The 17,225-nt window shown below is 59.2% G+C and overlaps 1 protein-coding gene across 1 annotated transcript in view; it reads right to left on the bottom strand.

The window, feature by feature from the left end:
* Window positions 1-502: 502 nt before the first annotated feature.
* The window catches only part of COL11A2 (collagen type XI alpha 2 chain), a 29,074-nt gene continuing 12,351 nt past the window's right edge, over window positions 503-17,225 (bottom strand). The window contains exons 13-66 of the mRNA XM_023212480.3: window positions 16,787-16,873; window positions 16,499-16,555; window positions 16,299-16,352; window positions 16,142-16,195; window positions 15,989-16,042; window positions 15,752-15,805; window positions 15,509-15,562; window positions 15,382-15,426; window positions 15,206-15,259; window positions 14,735-14,779; window positions 14,485-14,538; window positions 14,255-14,299; window positions 14,066-14,119; window positions 13,796-13,840; window positions 13,507-13,560; window positions 13,333-13,377; window positions 13,090-13,143; window positions 12,650-12,757; window positions 11,599-11,652; window positions 11,252-11,305; window positions 11,093-11,137; window positions 10,955-11,008; window positions 10,783-10,827; window positions 10,584-10,637; window positions 10,432-10,485; window positions 10,144-10,197; window positions 9,613-9,720; window positions 9,373-9,462; window positions 9,134-9,187; window positions 8,791-8,898; window positions 8,545-8,652; window positions 8,351-8,404; window positions 8,194-8,247; window positions 7,890-7,997; window positions 7,639-7,692; window positions 7,407-7,460; window positions 7,128-7,181; window positions 6,912-6,965; window positions 6,465-6,572; window positions 6,042-6,095; window positions 5,794-5,847; window positions 5,599-5,652; window positions 4,937-4,990; window positions 4,565-4,672; window positions 4,403-4,456; window positions 4,209-4,262; window positions 3,864-3,971; window positions 3,657-3,710; window positions 3,315-3,350; window positions 3,073-3,126; window positions 2,691-2,958; window positions 2,016-2,128; window positions 1,457-1,663; window positions 503-1,028 (exon numbers count right to left, since the gene is read on the bottom strand). Of these exons, the coding sequence (XP_023068248.1) occupies window positions 888-1,028; window positions 1,457-1,663; window positions 2,016-2,128; window positions 2,691-2,958; window positions 3,073-3,126; window positions 3,315-3,350; window positions 3,657-3,710; window positions 3,864-3,971; window positions 4,209-4,262; window positions 4,403-4,456; window positions 4,565-4,672; window positions 4,937-4,990; window positions 5,599-5,652; window positions 5,794-5,847; window positions 6,042-6,095; window positions 6,465-6,572; window positions 6,912-6,965; window positions 7,128-7,181; window positions 7,407-7,460; window positions 7,639-7,692; window positions 7,890-7,997; window positions 8,194-8,247; window positions 8,351-8,404; window positions 8,545-8,652; window positions 8,791-8,898; window positions 9,134-9,187; window positions 9,373-9,462; window positions 9,613-9,720; window positions 10,144-10,197; window positions 10,432-10,485; window positions 10,584-10,637; window positions 10,783-10,827; window positions 10,955-11,008; window positions 11,093-11,137; window positions 11,252-11,305; window positions 11,599-11,652; window positions 12,650-12,757; window positions 13,090-13,143; window positions 13,333-13,377; window positions 13,507-13,560; window positions 13,796-13,840; window positions 14,066-14,119; window positions 14,255-14,299; window positions 14,485-14,538; window positions 14,735-14,779; window positions 15,206-15,259; window positions 15,382-15,426; window positions 15,509-15,562; window positions 15,752-15,805; window positions 15,989-16,042; window positions 16,142-16,195; window positions 16,299-16,352; window positions 16,499-16,555; window positions 16,787-16,873 (3,852 nt within the window). The 3' untranslated portion in view covers window positions 503-887. The remainder of the gene's footprint in view (window positions 1,029-1,456; window positions 1,664-2,015; window positions 2,129-2,690; window positions 2,959-3,072; window positions 3,127-3,314; window positions 3,351-3,656; window positions 3,711-3,863; window positions 3,972-4,208; window positions 4,263-4,402; window positions 4,457-4,564; window positions 4,673-4,936; window positions 4,991-5,598; window positions 5,653-5,793; window positions 5,848-6,041; window positions 6,096-6,464; window positions 6,573-6,911; window positions 6,966-7,127; window positions 7,182-7,406; window positions 7,461-7,638; window positions 7,693-7,889; window positions 7,998-8,193; window positions 8,248-8,350; window positions 8,405-8,544; window positions 8,653-8,790; window positions 8,899-9,133; window positions 9,188-9,372; window positions 9,463-9,612; window positions 9,721-10,143; window positions 10,198-10,431; window positions 10,486-10,583; window positions 10,638-10,782; window positions 10,828-10,954; window positions 11,009-11,092; window positions 11,138-11,251; window positions 11,306-11,598; window positions 11,653-12,649; window positions 12,758-13,089; window positions 13,144-13,332; window positions 13,378-13,506; window positions 13,561-13,795; window positions 13,841-14,065; window positions 14,120-14,254; window positions 14,300-14,484; window positions 14,539-14,734; window positions 14,780-15,205; window positions 15,260-15,381; window positions 15,427-15,508; window positions 15,563-15,751; window positions 15,806-15,988; window positions 16,043-16,141; window positions 16,196-16,298; window positions 16,353-16,498; window positions 16,556-16,786; window positions 16,874-17,225) is intronic.

Below are 17,225 nucleotides of genomic sequence, written 5' to 3'. Positions count from 1 at the left end.
ATTAACCCTTTAATTTCAGGATCAGGGAAGGGGAGGGGTGCCCAGGGGAGGGACAGGAGTGGCAATGAACATACTCAGTGGCTCAGGGCCATGGCAATTTACCAGCCAATATAGAAGAATTTTAATATTCCAGCCATCTGCTGGATGCAGCCCTGCACACACCCCACACTATTTCGTTTCTTCCCTGGGGGAGCATCCTGGCCCTCAAGTAGCAGGCAGTGCCTGCCAGACCCAGACCAAGTGGAAGAGACAGTGTGCACATGGGCCAGGCAGCCAACACCTGCGGGTTAGAGAGCCCCACCCTGGCAGAGTCAGAGCCCTGAGGCCAGGGACACCACATATTCCAACTTTCACAGTGGGTGTGACAGGTGAGGTGCGAGGGAGGGAGGGTTCAGCCCTGAAACCCCCCACACACAGTCACTGAGGAAAGTCCTGACACAAGGATGTGGGTGCCGGAGCCCACCCCCAAGAGCCCTATCTCCAACATCTGCTGATTTTTGTGGGCATTTCTCTTTTTTGTTATTTTGCTTTCCACGCTTTAAATAATTAATATAATTACTTTTAAATACAAAATACACCGTGTCCTTTCTCTTCTCTTCCATTTGTTTGAGGCGATTGGGAGGTGAGTTTTAAATAAGGGTCTCAGCTCTCTAACAGGTCACAGGCTCCAGGTGGGAGGGCCAAGAGCCCCAGATGCCACTCCTCCCGTGGGGTGTCCGGGCAACCACTCCACCCCTCCCCTGGCCTGCCCCTGACTGAGGGCTCTCTGTGCCCTGGCCCAAGGCTCCCTAGATGGTGAGGAGCCCTCTCGGGAGGTGGCACAGAGCTGATGTTTTGGGATTCCAGGTGGGCCTGGTTCCAATGGACAGGATCAGACAGAAAAGGTCCTATCCCATGAAGCAGACAGGCCCCAGCAGCACCCCTCCCCGCCTCGGTGGGGTTCCCGGGTCTGAGAAGGAGGCATCCAGCACCGGCAGCTGCTCCAGCACAGGTGTTCGCACCTCCAGCACCGTCCGGCCTTGCTGTGTCTTCAGGGGCAGACAGGGAAGAGAGGGTAAGCTGGGTAGGGGCCCAGGCTCACCTCCCCTCTGAGTACCTTGGCCCCATCAGGGTGACTCAGGATGTACAGATTGGGAGTGTCTGTGTGCCCATGCGTATGTGCTTGCTTCTCCCCCACCGTGTGCCTCTGCTGGGCAGCCATGTGCCAGTCAGTCTGTGTACATGTCTGCATTACCTGGTGTGACGCTGGTATGTGTACCCAAGTGAACCTCACCCGATGGCTTCCATCTTTTCCACCCTCCTCACTGGCTTTTGGGCTCCCTAAGGCATCCCTGACAATCCAGCAGGACGGACTCCTCCCTGCTCTCCCTGGGCGTCCTGCCCAAGGGGTCTTCCCACCTCCTTCCTCCAGCCTGAGTCTGAGATCAGTCCCCCACCCAGCTCTTCCTATTCCCACCTGGCAGCCATCTCTGAATTCTTTGACATAGGGGCTGGTCTCTGGGCTCAGCTCATCCTCATTGGCCCCGCGGAGTCTCAGGGGACCATCGCGGGCTGCTCCAGAGCAGGGGTAGGAGACGTCCTGGTGGGCTGAGACGCTGAGCAGCCGCAGGAAGGTGAGCTGGACCACACCCACTGGGGAACCCTCTGAGTCCACGTAAGAGAACTGGAAGGAGAGAGAGGGCTGGTGTCAGGGGGAGACAGAGACGGGCCTCAGGAGCATCTACAGCACCAGGACAGCTGAGCCAGAGTCATAAGCAGGTAATAGCTGGAAGGCAAGGGCTGGGAAAGAAATGAGGGGGTGAGTGGGAGCCAGGAGACTGGGGATACACAAAAGGCAAAGTGGACATCAGAGGACTGGTGAGAAGGAAAGGAAGAAAGAGCTAAGAAGTGGAGAAGGGGTGGCAGGCTCCATGGGGGGCAATAGCCAGAGGACTGTCACCAAAACCCAGAAACCACTAGGCCCTGAGGGGATGCACTACGGGCCAGGGGAGGGGCAGCCAGGGGCCAGCTCTCACCTGCGTGACGTCATCCCTGGGTGTCACACAGGTCTCACCCCCTGCTGTGAAGTTGCAGAAAACTCGGAAGGCATCCCGAGCACAGCCCTGGTTGGGGTCGACCCAGTACTCTCCTGTTGGGTGAGGGAGAGGGGAGGTCAGGGCCACCCAGGTCCAGGCTCCAAGATGCTCTTTGCCTCCACATTCCCTCTTCCCTCCCAGCCCTCCCCATCATGCTCTTAGTCTCCTGGTCCTCCTCCCTCCCAGAACCCTAGAATATAGCCCATCCTACCGCTGCAGCCCACTTCCATCACGTGACACCTCTGCCCCCAACAGTAACCCCACACCCTCTGACTGAAGGAGGTCCGAGTATGGACAGCCTCATTCTAGGACAACATGTGGTTGCAGGCGATCACATAGATTCACCTGTTCAGGTGCAAACAGGTGTGTGCACATATGTATATTTATCTGCTGTTGCAGACACTGGGCTGATAACCAACTGGTACATACTGACCCAGATCAGTTGCTAAAGTATTGGGATACCTCTGATCTGGTTGGTAAATAGCTGCAGTTCCCAGCCCCTCAGCCCTCACCCTCAATCCAACACCTTCTCCAGGACTCCCCCAGCATCCATTCTGCTTGTTCAGTACCCATGCTGTTGGGGAGATGTTTGTGCACCCTGAGGCTGGCACTGACCATCAGGCAGCTCTGGGTGGCACAGCTTTAGGTCTTGGCAGGTGCGAGCAGGGCTGTCCTGGGTCCCCGTCGGCCGCCTCATCTGCTCGATCTCTTCCCGCAGGGAGTCGAGTGAGCCAAAGATCTCCTCCAGCCCGCCAGGACTGCCGGGGGCTCCCCCGGTCGGTATGGCCTCATCTTCCTGCATCAGGCGGCTTCCATCCACCGAGCGCCGAGTCTTCTTGGGCATCTGGATGGGCAGTGGCTGGATCACCTCGCCCGGGGGACCCTGGGTGCAGGGACAGAAGGAGAGGGCAAGAGACGAGGTTAGTGTGAGGGTGAAGTATGGCAGCAATGGAGCAGAGGGGGATGGCTCTGGGAGCGGCCCCCATTCCTCACTCACCGGGTGTCCTGGAGGGCCCTGCACACCTTTCTCTCCCTTGGGTCCGGCTGGGCCCTGACAAGGAATAAATGAGGTCATGGAGGGGTCAAGAGGTCAAGCATGGATCAAGGTCACAGAAGGATCAAATCAGCCTCCTGGCTGGGATTAAGGGGCTCCTTGCGGGGAGTCTATTTGCCCTGGAGAGACATCATCAAGTCCAGAGTGGGGCGGGGCAAAGGTCAGAGCTGAAGGGGGTCACTCACTGAGGCTCCTTTGGCTCCTTTGGGGCCAGCAGGTCCCTGTGAAATGAGGAACAAGAAAGAGACAGTCACTGCAGGGGAAGGTCAGGACTCAGAGGAGCGGGGAGGCAAGGTCCCAAGTTCACAGGAGCCTTGGGTTACTACAGGAGGAGCAGTCCTGTGGGAATACCAGGACATTCACAGCCCTGGAAGTATGGGGAGGAGGGACTGGGGGTGACAGGACAAATGGGGGACCCTGAGGACTATGCTTGTTAGGCTGGTGGTTCCGTGGAAGTCATTGGGAGGCCATGGGCAGGCAGCAGAGGGGTTTAGGGGATTTGGTGGAGGAACAGAGGCCGTACTCACCGGGAGGCCAGGGGGGCCTCCAGGACCAATGGGGCCGGATGCTCCTGGGATACCCTAGGAAGGGTAGGGTCTGGTTCAACCAGGTCCTCCTCCCACACCCTCCTGAGCATCTGCTCGCTCACCCACAGCTGAGTCCCAACTCCATCTCCACCCCTCTCCACCCTACTCTCAACCCCCACAACTTCCAGGACCGTGCCCTCTACTCACCGTCTCGCCCTTCTGCCCAGGGGAGCCCTGAGGCCCAGGAAGTCCCCGATCGCCCTTCTCTCCCTGCTCACCCGGGGGTCCAATCAGTCCAATGAGACCTGGGTGGCCCTAGAGAAGGGTGCGGCAGTCAAGAGAGTGCAAAGAGGAGTCATGTGGATGGGGAGAAGGGCCAAGAAGACACGGAGTGGGAGCCGGGCACAGGGTCCGTGAGTGGCCCTCACTGAGCAGGGACCCCCCTGGGACTGGCTGCTGGAGGCCTGAAGCAGAGCAGTGGGCACTCGGGTCCCACAGGTTTCAGGGTCGAGGGTGATGGGAGAGACACCTGGCCACGTGTCTGTCACTCACCTTCTCTCCCTTGGCTCCAGCATCGCCCCGGAGACCAGGCAGCCCTGGGGGTCCCTGTGGAGAGATGGGAAATCACTCTCTCAAGGGAGAGGTGGGACCAAGTTCTTCCCAACAGTCTCCACTTCCTCCAGGGCTTCAGCTCTGTCCCAGGGCAGCGCCCTCACCCCTCACCCAGCCCTATCCCAGTCACTCACCACAGGACCTGGGGGCCCAGCCTGGCCTGTAGCTCCAGGTCGGCCTTGCTGACCCTGAAGATTTGAGGGGACCACAGGGGTCAGGAGGAGCATCCCCACACTGCACCCCTCCCATGGCTCCTCACTCCCACTCCAGCCCAGCCCTTCCCTGGGGTGACTTACCACTGAGCCTGGGAGCCCCCTCAGACCATCAGGGCCAGGTTTCCCTGCTGGGCCTGCAGGACCCACCGGGCCTGTCTTCCCTGGGGCACCTACAGCACCAGGATCTCCCTGAAACACACACAAGGAACATGTCCTGAAGGGCAGAGGAGTGGGGTGTGGGCAGGGGGCAGAGGGTCCAAGGTGGAAGGTGTGAGGCAGGGAGGAAGGGCCAAACTCTAGGAGCCCCTAGCGCAGGAACGAGTATAGGGAACGCCTCTCCCCAAAAGGGCCCAACATGGGAGAGGTGGACATGCGGTAGGCACACGGGACCAAGGCATCTGAGGGGCGGGAGGCGGAGGGGATGCTCCAGCACCAGGGCGGCCTTTCCCTCACCTTGGCTCCCTTCCCTCCTTGTCGCCCCTCAGGACCAGGCGAGCCGGCAGGACCCTGCAGATGGAGCGGAAAGGAAGAGCACATGAGGCCATGGGCAGCCAGGCTCAACCCTTTCCCCTTCCTGTCCTAGACACACACATACACACGCACACACACACGTGTGTACACAGGGACACACCCAGAAGGCTGATTCACAGATGTGCAGAACAGATGCAGCTGTGACAGCTGTGAAGATACTGGGTAGTCTGTACATTTGTGAAGAGCCACTTGCCCACACCCTACCTGGTGGCCCGTCTCCTGTCCCAGCAACTAAAAAGGTTCACCCCTGGCCCACAGAAAAGCCAGCCAGCCCCTCCTCCAGGTTTCCATTCTGCTTTGTTAGTAACCACCACTCCTCCTGGTGAGAACATACACACCAGAACCCAGGAACGAACATGCCCAAGACACCACACATCCATCAACCCACCAGCTCCTGCACGTACACTCTGCCCAGGGCAATGAGATACTGCACACCCTTAAACCCACCAGCTCCTGCCCACACACCCTCCCAGGGCACTGCAGACACCAGGCACCTCCCCGTCCGTCCCACCTGCCATTGCCCAGCCTCCATCCACACAGCCCAGGGACTGCCTCCCAAGGTCTCAGGGGTCCACCTCACTTACCCGCTTTCCAAGTGGCCCTGGGGGTCCATTCTCCCCAGTGGGACCAGGGGATCCCTAGGGAGAGAGGAATTGGGGTAGCTAAGTGTTTATCCTCCAGCCAAGGGACCCCTCAGCCCCTCAGGAGTGGGGCACAGAAGAGGGGTAAAGGGGATGAGGCTTGGGCTCAGGGGGGTTGTGGGGTCACCAGTGACTCACAGGCTGTCCTGGCTCACCATCCTCGCCTCGGTCACCCTTAGCACCATCCTGGCCCTGCAGAGGTGAAGTAAGGTCAGAGATGGGCCCCCAACCTGGCTGGCATCACCCCCAAAACTGTCAATGCCCCATCCCCTTGCCTGCCCTACCATAACCCCAGCTTCCCAATACCCAAGCCCAGCGGCCACACAGAGGGCCCCCCATAGAAGCCCCACCGTTTTTGCCCCTTCCCCTCTCTGAGTAAGACTCACCCGAGGGCCACCTTCTCCAGGGGGGCCAGGGTCACCAGGAAAACCAACGGGACCCTGATCCAGAGGGAGAATAAGAGTCAGGGTCACAGCTCCCTGAGCCCACCCAGCACAGATGCCCACAGGCACGTGCCACTGCCCTCTAGAGGCAGTGTCCACCGGTGCCCCCCAGGAAGAGGCCTGCACCCCTCCCCCCACCACGTGCCTGCGTGTTGTATAACGCCCCAGGGTATTAACTGCGGGGTGTCTCTCACTTTCTCTCTGGATCCTAGACCCCATGCATCCCTCCAGATGCCCCATTTCCAGTGCATCCCCCTGAATCCTGGGCTCCCCACACTCCAAGATCCTCCCTCACACACACCCATATTCTCAGGTCTGTCGTTCACAGGGCCTGAGAGGACTCCATCCCCACCGCCCCAAACTCACAGGGTTCCCTTTGGGGCCATCATCGCCTGTGGGGCCTTTAGGCCCTGGTGGTCCTGGCTCTCCGGGCTGCCCCGACTCTCCTTTTTCTCCACGTTCCCCGCGTGGACCCTGCAGAACAAGCGGAGGACACAGATGGCCCAGGGGGTCTTGAAGATCAGGGCTGCAGCCTCTGCTTCCGAGACACCTTCAGCCATCCCCTACTCCCCTCAGTGACAATGGGACACACACAGAAAGTCAAGCCTATAAGGGGAGTCCCCTGGTCCCCTTCCCTTCGAGGAATGGGAAGAAGAGCTCACTCAGACCAGGGATCAGGCCTCACAGAGGATGGCAGGGAGCAGAGACTCTTGCTGCAGAGGAGTTTCAGCTCAAGGAGGTCACAGGAAAAGTGGAGTCAGGGTTGAGGCGGGTGACGGGGATTGGGAGTAGGGCCTTGGAGCTGTCACTCACCTTGACACCTGGCTCGCCCTGGATCCCTGGAGATCCTGACTCTCCTGGTTCCCCCTGCAAAGAGATTAGAGTCAAAAACCTCCTCTCCTTCCCTGGCCAAAAAATTCTGATATTCCCCACATCTCATTCTCTTTTGTCTCCCCAACCGAAACTGGCAGAAATCCAACTCTCATCCCCCACTTCCATGACTGCTCCGTTCACCCCCTTCCCAGTTACCTTCTCTCCAGGGGGACCCAGGTTCCCAACACCTCCCGGGGGACCTTGTGGGCCCTGGAAGAGGAACAGAAATAGGTATCATTGCTTAGGAAGGAGGTGTCATTTCAGGGGCAAAGTCCCAGATGAGCAGCCCAAGGTCACAGCAGTGAGGCAGTGGAGGTCTCCCGGGAGTAAGGGCTTCTCTTGGCCCCTGAGACGATACTAGAGTTTATGGTCTGGGAAAGGGAGGCAGAGGACCAGACACACTGATCTGAAGGGACAGGGGCTGAGATGACTCACATCAGCGCCATTGGGTCCAGCTGGACCTCGAGGTCCTGGGGGGCCAGGTGGTCCCTGGGGGGAAAGAGATACACCACAGATGGGGAAGGGAAGTGAGACGGCTGAGCATAAGTGGTGGAGAGAGGAGGACGAGAAGCCAGGCCAGGGAGTCGGCAGTGGGGTGTGGGGTGAGGGCTGGCCAGGGAGAGGGGTGACTAGTATGGGGGCTAGGGTCAGTAGGGGTCACACTCACCATAGGACCCACATCTCCTGTTTCTCCCTTCTCCCCAGAGGGGCCCGGCAAACCCTGTGCAGATATACAAAACATGGGCACAGGTGACCACCCCACTCAAAGCGCAACCCTAGGCAGACAGACACCACAGTCACCTCCCCTCAGACCCACATGCCCACAAGTCCTCATCAGCAGGCTGCTGGCAGGTCTGGGGCAAACATCACCCCATCCTGACCCCACCTCTCAGCCCCTGTCCCTATCCCCCAACACACCTGTAGGCCAATGGGTCCTGGGGGCCCATTGAATCCTCTTGTTCCTTCATCGCCTTTGGCTCCAAAGTGTCCCTGGGGTCCCCGAGCTCCAGGCTCCCCATCTGCTCCCTGCAGGGTGGAGGGAAAGCAGAGACAAGGACACAGGGATGGGTCATGGGTCAGGTGTTCTCTATCCACAAATACTACACAGAGCTGGGTGCCATGCCCAGAGCCCATGCTCCCGCTCCCAGCCCCAAGGGCAGAGGGCAGCTGAGGGAGGACCAGAGGCTGCCGGGCCTTTGGTGGGGGTGGAGGGGTGACTCACCGCTGCTCCAGGCTGCCCCACAGGACCAATGGGTCCAGGGGGTCCAGGAGGGCCCTGGGTGAGAGAAGAGAGTCAGAGACACCAAAACAGGAAGAGAGATCAGGTGGGAACGAGGTTAAAGGCCAGGAGATCAGAAGACAAGGTCATGGACACTTACATGTTCGCCCTTGTTCCCTTTGGTGCCCTTCTGTCCAGGGTCCCCCACCTCACCCTGGGAGGAGAAGACAGACAAGATATTAGAGAAAGGTGATAGGTAGAGTGGGAAGGATGACATGACAGGGGCCAGGGGTCATGCCCAGGTCAGCCATCTCATCTGGAGAGAAGATTGTGGGGGTCTGTGCGGTCCCTCACCTTGTCTCCATCCTCTCCAGCCACACCTGGAGGCCCAGCAGGACCAGGAAGCCCCACAGGACCCTGCACCCCGTCTCGGCCAGTCGGGCCAGTGGGGCCCTTCTCACCCTGTGGGACAGGACGAAGGAGTCATAGCCTGGAGGTGACCCTCACCCTCAAACACCCCACAGGAAACTTGTCATAGCCCGTCAACCCTAGGCTCACAGACCCCTCCCCAGAGCCCCTCCCCCGGACCCCCACACTCACCGGGACACCTTTCTCTCCTGCGGCTCCAGGGGGACCCTGGGGGCCTGGGCGCCCTGGCGGACCAATGGGTCCCCCTGATCCTGCTGCACCTCGTTCCCCAGGGGAGCCCTGAGAGAACAGATGAGTCAGACCCCCAGGAAGGAGACCCCAGCTCGCCCATACCAGAGAACCTCAGACCAAAATTCCCAGAAGATCCCAAAATCAGACGCATTCTGGCTGTCCCTGGACAGCCTCTGCCCAGCCCCACAGCCCCTGGTGGTATCGGAATGCCACTCCTACCCTTCCTCACCCACCCCTTTCCTGGGTCCTTTCTACCACCCCCCCGCCGGAACCCCAGACTCACTGCAGGGCCAGGGGGGCCAGACGGACCTTCATTCCCCTTCAAACCAGGTCCACCCTATGAACCAAACATTTGGGGAAGATGAGACTTTATGGAAAGAGAAGGGTGAGGGCTGGGGAGGGAAGACAGGTTCCAAAAGATGCAAGTGGGGAGTGACATGGAGGGGGTCCGGGACAAGGTCAGGGAGGGGACTCAGGACGCTTGGTGCTTGTGACAGGCAGGGGTCTGGAAGTCACACTCACAGCAGTGCCTGGGAGGCCTCTCTCTCCTGGGAATCCCCTCAGACCAGCAGGACCATCCTTCCCTGGGGCCCCAGGGGGACCAGGGTCACCCTAAAAGGAAAGGAGAGGTGATGAGCCACAGCCATGCTCTCAGATTAAACAGAGAGCTCTCGAGCCCCCCTCAAATCGCCAATTACCTGTTCCTTTCAGCACCCCAATCCCCAGTTCCCCAACTTCACCTCTGCCTGGCCCCTCACTGACCTTTGTTCCTTCTTTTCCAGCTGTCCCAGGTAGTCCCTGCTCTCCAGGGGGCCCTGGGGGGCCTGGGTGACCTCTCTCCCCCATAGGGCCGGTTTCTCCTGCTGCTCCCTAGACAAAGGCAGAGAGAGTTCCTGGTCTCAGGCCCTTCATCCCACTGTCTGCCAAAAGAGCCCAACCTGGCCACCCTAAAACACTCCTCCAGAGCCCCTTTATCCCTGCCCCAACGCTCCCGGGAAATTCCCCAGCATTCCTGGGCCACTGCTGGGTTTTCTCCTGCCCCATGTGGAGTAACTACACCACCTCGTGTCTCTGTAGGGGAACTGCCTCTCCTGGGGGACAAGACAATGAGAATGCACCCCAAAACAGACCGAAGTTCAGGACCCCTGCCTGAAATCCCAGCCCCCACCATTGACCCCAGCCCCAGGAGTCTGGGTCAGGCGCACCAGGGGCAGGGATGGGTGACCGAGAGAAGAGGGGCAGACAGACTAATGCTAGGGTCTGGGGTCCATTCTCTCCTAGGGACAAACATACCTGAGGTCCCACCACTCCTGGAGGACCAGGGGGGCCGGTCTTCCCTTGGAAACCCTAGGCGAGGAAGAGAGGAGAATGCAGTGAAAGCAGGTGTGGGCACTATGGGGCAGATTCCCAGGAGGAGGGATCCCAGGCAGGATCACACCAAGCCCTGGGCCCTGGGTCTGAGCAGCACCAGGGCAGGCTCCACTCTGCCAGGAGAACGTCCCTGTGGACTTTCCAGACAGCTCTGGGGTTAAAGGGTCTGAGGGAGCCCCCCAAGAATGGGTAGCCAGGGGCATCACTCACCACTTCTCCTCTCTGGCCTGGGTGTCCCGGCAGCCCGTCCTTCCCAGGGGGACCCTGGAAGGGGTTCAGGTGTCAGGTGAACTCTCGGTTGGAAAGGGCAGGGAAGAAGGACTCAGAGAAGCGAGGTGGGTCAGAGCTCAGGGTCAACTTACCGGGGGTCCTTTGGGTCCAGGAAACCCATTGGGACCCTGAGGTCCAGGGAGGCCCTAGAGACAGAGGTGGTGGAAGTCAGGAGAATGGGGCCACGGGCTGAGGGGGGGAACTCAGCTTCCTCCCTGAGGTGAGGAGGGAGCTGGCTCACCCAGGCTTCCTGGGGAGTTCAGGGGAAGGGGACTCTCGATCCACACTCACCCTCTCTCCAGGGGGCCCATGGGGGCCATCACCACCAGATGTTCCCTGTGGGGGGAAACAGAGTCAGGGAGTGGGAAGAGCTGCTTTCCAGCTGTCCCTGAGGTCAGGGTGTTGACAGAGAGCTGGGGCTGAGTGGGCAGGGGGCAGATGGAGCCCTGTAGAGACCACTCACCTTAGCTCCAGACTTCCCAGTGGCACCCCGGGGTCCCCGCTGACCCCGTGGACCCTACAGAGGGGAGAGGAGTTGTCAGAGAAACCCAAATGCCTCCCTCTGGACCTTGAGCCACCTGTTTCTCTCCCCAGCACTCACCGTGGGGCCCCGTTCTCCCCGAGGCCCTGATTTCCCCGACAGGCCCTGATGGGAATGAAGCAGAGAGAACATTACCCAGCGTGAGACTCCCCACAGACCCCCTCCCCTCTACACCTCTCCAGCCCTTCCCTTCTCATCCCCTCTCATCCCCCAGCTTACCCGGGCTCCCTTCTCTCCACTGGTACCAGGAAAGCCAGGAAATCCTAGGGACCCCTGGTGAGAACAGAGAAGGGGGGAAATTGAGAAGTTATGAAAGGTAGGGTTCAGGAAGGGGCAAAGGGGGTCAGGAGAGGCCGCAAAGGCAGTGGCGAGGGAGACCTGAGCTCTGCCAAGAACTAAGTGGCCTTGGACAAACCCCTGCTGCTCTCTGGGCCTCTTTCGTCGTCTATAAAATGGGGGTCAGCTAAATTCCCTCTGGGGTCCCCCACTGCCCTGCATCTGTGTTTCCTGGAATCAGGGATCAGGGAAGGGAGAGGAAGAGGGGCACGTATGGGGCATAGCATCACCTTGGGTCCCTGACGTCCAGGATAGCCAGGCAGACCAGGAACACCCAGCTTGCCCTGTGGAGGGACAGGGAGCAGTTAGGAGTGAGAGGAGACCCAGATGCTGCTCCACCCCTGGAGACCTCAACCCTCACATATAATGGCCAGCCCCCAGCCAGCAACGCACCCCACACACCCCAGCCTCTAGCCCCTAATTGCCTGCCCCACAGCTGCCTGACTTTTGTAATCTCTCCTTCTCACAAGTGGATTTTCCCCAATTCTAGTGCTGGGATTCCACCTCCCCTGCGCCTGCAGAGGTATCAGGTCCTTCAGGGTCACTGTGATCTAGCTGCTTCCCACCTGTCAACCTCAGCTCCATCTACCCCACGAGGGAGGTGGGATCTACCCCAGCACCCACTCCTGCTCCACCAAGACCAGTCCCCCTGCAGGCCCTTTGCCCACCACACCCTGACTCCTGTGCATGCCCCCTTCCCCAGAGGCTCCAGGGTTCATCCTGCCCAGGCAGCTGCAGAGCAGGGCTTAGGAGCAGAGACTCTAAAGCCAGACTGCCTGGGCATAACCCCTGGCTCTGCCCTTCACTGGCCATGTAATTAACAAGCATCCCTGTGCCTCTGTAAAACCTCAGCGAAACAGTACTGTCACATGCCTACCTCATAGGATAGATAGGACGCATCAGCACAGCACCTGGCATAGGGCAAGCGCTGGGGAGAGTCAGCTCAGGAGACCACAGACCTCACTGCTATTAGACTCTCTCATCTCAGAACTCCTGTTGCTTGGAGTCCGAACGCATGTTCACTCTGCCTTGAAGCAACAGCTACTCTCTAAGCCTCGTCTCCATCCAACTCTTCATGACAGGGACTTTTCCCTGACTTCTTATCTATCCCCTCTGCCCATCAGCAGCTGGGAGATGCCATTTACACAGAGAGAAGTATAACTAATGCATGGCCATCTTCAACTGACTGGCTGACTTCAGCTGCGGGCACCCCCCATGCCCATCCTGACCTCAGTGCCCACACCTCCAGAGGACCCAGGCACAAAACCCTCATCCCATCACCTTCTCGCCCATAAGCCCCGGGGGCCCAGGGTCTCCAGTCGGTCCACTGCGTCCCTTTGGCCCCTCAGGACCATCCTCTCCCCTGGAACCAGGGACTCCAACCTCGCCCTGTGTGAGAGGGAAGGAGAGGTGAGTGTCGGGGACTGGAGGCAGGGTCTGGGCCCAGAGGAGACACGGGCATCAGTGAAGCTGAGGAGGGCTGGAGGGGTCCCAGGAGCCACTGCAGGACAGGGAGCCGGCAGGGAGGGATAGTGAAGTGATGGGAGGGCAGGCGTGACACCGACCATGGGGTTATCATCCTGTAGGGGTCAGGCTCCCAAGAGAACACAGCACTGGAACTGCGGAGTCTGGAGACTCAGGAGAGTAAGCTGTTGCTTGGGGTCTCCAGAGTGAGGCTCAGCAGGACACGGAATCGGGGCCAGTGTGGAATCTCTACTCACCCTGTCACCTTTCACGCCTATGTCACCTTTGAACCCTGGAAAGCCATCCTCGCCCTGAGAAAGATAGACGTGAGAGGACACCACAGATGACAGAGGGCTGGGGTTCTGATGGGGATTCCGAGAACATAGGTAGAAGCAGGGGCTCAGGAGCTGGAGGGCAGTGTGGGGCAGGCTGGAGGGAAGGCAGTGAAGAGAGGAGATGGCAGGACTGACGTGCTGGGAAACTGGGGGCATGGTGCTCACCTTCTCACCCTTATGACCCTTCAGACCCCGAATTCCGTCCACACCCTAGAATTAGACAGGGGATAGAAGTAGAGTGATCAGGGGATGGAGGTGGGTTGGAAGGACCAAACTCCTAAGACCCCATATGGCTCCCCTGACCACAGCCCTTTGTCTCCCAGCCTGGTGGTCAGTTACCTTGACCCCTCGCGGTCCTGGGTATCCTAGAGGACCCTGAGGTCCAGAGGGACCCTGGAAGAAAAAAGAGAGGCATTTATAAAGGGGCCTCAGAGTGTCACTGTGGGGACCTCCAGGGGTGGGGGAAACGGAAGTAACAACACTGCTGTCTGGGTAATGCTGTCAGGGCACAGGAATTGAGAATGTGGCAGCGCTGTGTGAATAATGACAGAAGGAAATCCCAAGGACTTTGTGGCTCTAGAGTCTGGGTAGAGATTCCCTCAGGGGTTAAAGACATGAAAGATCTCACCTGGTTTCCTTTGGTTCCAGGGGGACCTTCCTTCCCCGGGTGACCCTGGGAGTAAGGGATAGAAAATGTGACCAGTGGCCCCTGTCACCCTCTCTGCACCCCTCCCTACACTTCTTCCAACCCAAATTTCCTGTGACCTAGTGAAGCCAACTGTCCATGGACAAGCACCACCAGTGACCTTTCAGTGCAAGGGTCACTGAAGAAGCTTTGAGGTCATGCACTGAGGCGGAAGGCCAAGGGAACCGGATTCGGAAGTGGGGGCCCACTCACCGGGGGTCCGTCTGAGCCAGGCATGCCAGGGAGCCCTGGCTTCCCTTGAGGACCCTGCAGGAAGACAAAGAGGCTCAGGGTCACTAGGAGGGTCACGTCTGGACACAGACAAAATCCCAGCAGACATTTAGGGTTCTCTCTACATCCCCACTCTAAACCCCTTGTCCTCCAAATCACTTAGTCACTTACCTTCTCTCCATGAGGGCCGATGGCACCCTGGGGCCCAGGGAGACCCTATATACAGGGAAAGAGAAGTCACAGGGGCCTCCCAGGGTCTCTTCCAGCCAGCCGCCCCATTCAGAGCATGAGCAACAAGGGCCTGAGACCCTTAATTTCCTGTATCCTTCCAGCGTCTGACCCATTGTGGAAGCCCAAGGGAAGCCATGAAAATTGGGGAAGGGATTAGGGGCGCCACTCACCTGGGTCCCAGGGGTGCCCTGTTGTCCAGGAGGTCCTGGCTCTCCCTGGGGTCCCTAGAAACAGGTGACCAGGCACAGGTCAGAAGGAGATGGTGACAGAACAAATTTAGAGCATGGAGCTGAGTCCCAGCAGTGACAGCCAAGAGGGCAAGAGCAGGAAGCAGGCAGGGGTCAAAATAGTGGCCAACAGGATGCTGGCAGGGACCTCGAGGGATAAGAATGGGGGCGGGATCTCCCATCCATCACTCACCAAGCTCCCTTTGGGACCCTGGGGACCATCCATGCCTCGGACGCCCTGAAACACAAGACGGGTGTGGGCAGCCTGAAGGTGGCCCAGAGGGACCTGTGGTTTTCAGAGGCCCAGCCATTCCCAAGGTTGGGACGGTCAGACCTCCAATCCATCCCGAACCCAAGCAAACACAGCTGGCCCAGGCCTGCAGGGTGTGGGACTGTGGATCTGTGGGCTTCTGGGCATTCGTTTTGTTTTTCTCAAGGATTTATTTCCTATGCCCAAGGGCCCTCGGGGCACCACACCACATGGCCCTCCCTGTGCATGGGGAGTGAAGGCTGAGGCAGGGCAGGGTGGGGCCAGAGCAGGGGGAGCTCACGGGGAATGGGAAGCATGCCGAGAGAGGAGAGAGAGCAGGAAGGCAGCTAGAAAGGTGGAGAGTTGGAGAGGTCAAGGGGTCACCTCAGGGTCAGAAGTCAGGGAGTCACTTACAGGAGGTCCAGGAATACCAGGTGGGCCTTTGGGGCCAAGGAGACCTCGAGGTCCCTGCATTCAGGGTGAGGGGAGGAGACAGCATGAATGGATAACACTGTGTCCCTTTAGTGCCCATGTCCCCCTCCTGGCTTCCCCAGAGCCCCCTCCCCCAGCACCAGCCCTTGGACACTCACCGACTCTCCAGGCAGCCCTCGAGGCCCAATCTCCCCATCATCTCCCTGGAGGAGGAGGACATGGTGAAGCCCCCGTGCCTTCTAGACCTCCCCTGCACCCAGCCCCTACGCTCACCACTGCACTTACCCTCTCTCCATCCTCACCAGGGGGACCAGGAAGGCCCTGGGCACCAGTATCGCCCTGCAAAATGGGGAACTCATAAGAGGGGCCTCAGAGCCCCCAACACAGGCAGACACTGAACCTCTGCACTTAGCCGACCCATTATGTTCACCGAGCTCCTGCCAAGCCTCCAACCTCCCTTCCCTACCTATCCTCACTCCCACAGAAGATTTATCCCCAATTACAACACACACCCACTAATGTACTCACCCTATGGCCCTTTTCTCCAGGGAGCCCTGGGAGTCCATCAAAACCTCGGTCACCCTATGAGGAGGAGGGGCAGCCAGAGTGAGGACACGGCCCTGTCCAAGCCCACCCCTCCCTATTGCACCTGAGTTGGGGCACTGATCCTGGGGGAGCCTGGAGAACTAGGCCATCCCCAAGAGACAACTGAGCCCAGGGTGAGCTGAAGGCTACAGGCTTCAGGGAGGGGCCCAAGTCTGTTACCTTCACTCCAGGTTCTCCAGGCATCCCCCGGGCTCCATCAGCACCTGCCCGGCCCTGGGAGAACAAGGGAAGTGTCAGAGCAAGTAGGGGCACAGTCCCCCACACTGCAGGCCCTGTCTCCCCACAACACCCATCCACCCCTGGGGCACTCACCCTTCGTCCAGCTTTGCCAGGAGGGCCTGTGAGTCCCTGAGGTCCTCTGGGGCCCTGGTAAGAGGAGAGATGGGGTAGGGTTAGGAGGCATGGGAGGGGAGTGAGGGAGACTGAGCTGGGGAACAGATATTGGGGTGCAGTGGAGGAGGGTGGTCACCTGAGGTCCTAAGTCTCCAGACTCTCCTTTCAGGCCAGGGCTCCCAGGTTGGCCCTGGGAGAGAGAAGAGAGGACGGTCGTAATGAAGGACACACCCAACAGTGGCCTCTGAGTGTTCCCCCAAAGAAGCGCTTCTCCAGAACTATCCACACCACACGCACAAATAAAGCATCCTCCACCCAAGCACCTTGCTCACTCACCAAGGGCCCAGGGCGTCCTGTGTATCCCATGGGGCCAGGGGGTCCACGGAGCGCCAGCTAGGGAAGCAGGGTGACAGCAGAGCTGAGGGAGAGGCAGTGGGAACCCCCAGCCCCAGCACCCTCCAAATTCACCCTTCCTCTCCTGATCCTCGTCCACTACCCAGGATTCTCCCCAACCTCCCTGTCAATCTCAAACCAACCCAGGCCTCCCCTGCCCCACATTCACTCCAACCAAACCTTCCAGTGCCCCCTAGAGCCTTCCCTTTCCAGGGAAGCAGCCCCACTCACCCTCGCCTGCTGCAGGATCGCCTGGGCCTGAGCCTCCTGGGCCGCCACCACAGGGCCCTTGTCACCCCCACCACTGCCAAATCGGAACTGAGGGCAAGGAGAGAAGATCCAGATTCTCTTCCAAGAAAGCCATGGGACCCTCCCAGGCAGAGGTTTCCTCCAGCATTTCTGCCACTTGCCCCAGGTTCTGCCCATCCAGCATTTCCCATGGCTTCCAGATAACCACTTAGAGGATTCCAGAAACTCAACTCCTGCCCTCCTCCTCCACTGTCCAGCCTCTGCCTCCAGAAAGGCTCTCTTTTGGTTCTAGAGTCCCTGAAATATAGGCTGTTCCACCCAGTCCTAGAAGACTGGTGTTTTGCTCTAGGTCATCTAATGAGGACCCATCTCCCCGACCCCAAAGACAAATCCCTTTGGAATGATGATCTTTAGAGACTCC

The sequence above is a fragment of the Piliocolobus tephrosceles genome, chromosome 5, assembly GCF_002776525.5.
Source record: "Piliocolobus tephrosceles isolate RC106 chromosome 5, ASM277652v3, whole genome shotgun sequence".
NCBI classification, from domain to species: domain Eukaryota; kingdom Metazoa; phylum Chordata; class Mammalia; order Primates; family Cercopithecidae; genus Piliocolobus; species Piliocolobus tephrosceles.
Note: the sequence above shows the minus strand (reverse complement) of the source record. Positions and strands in the feature narration are given on the sequence as shown.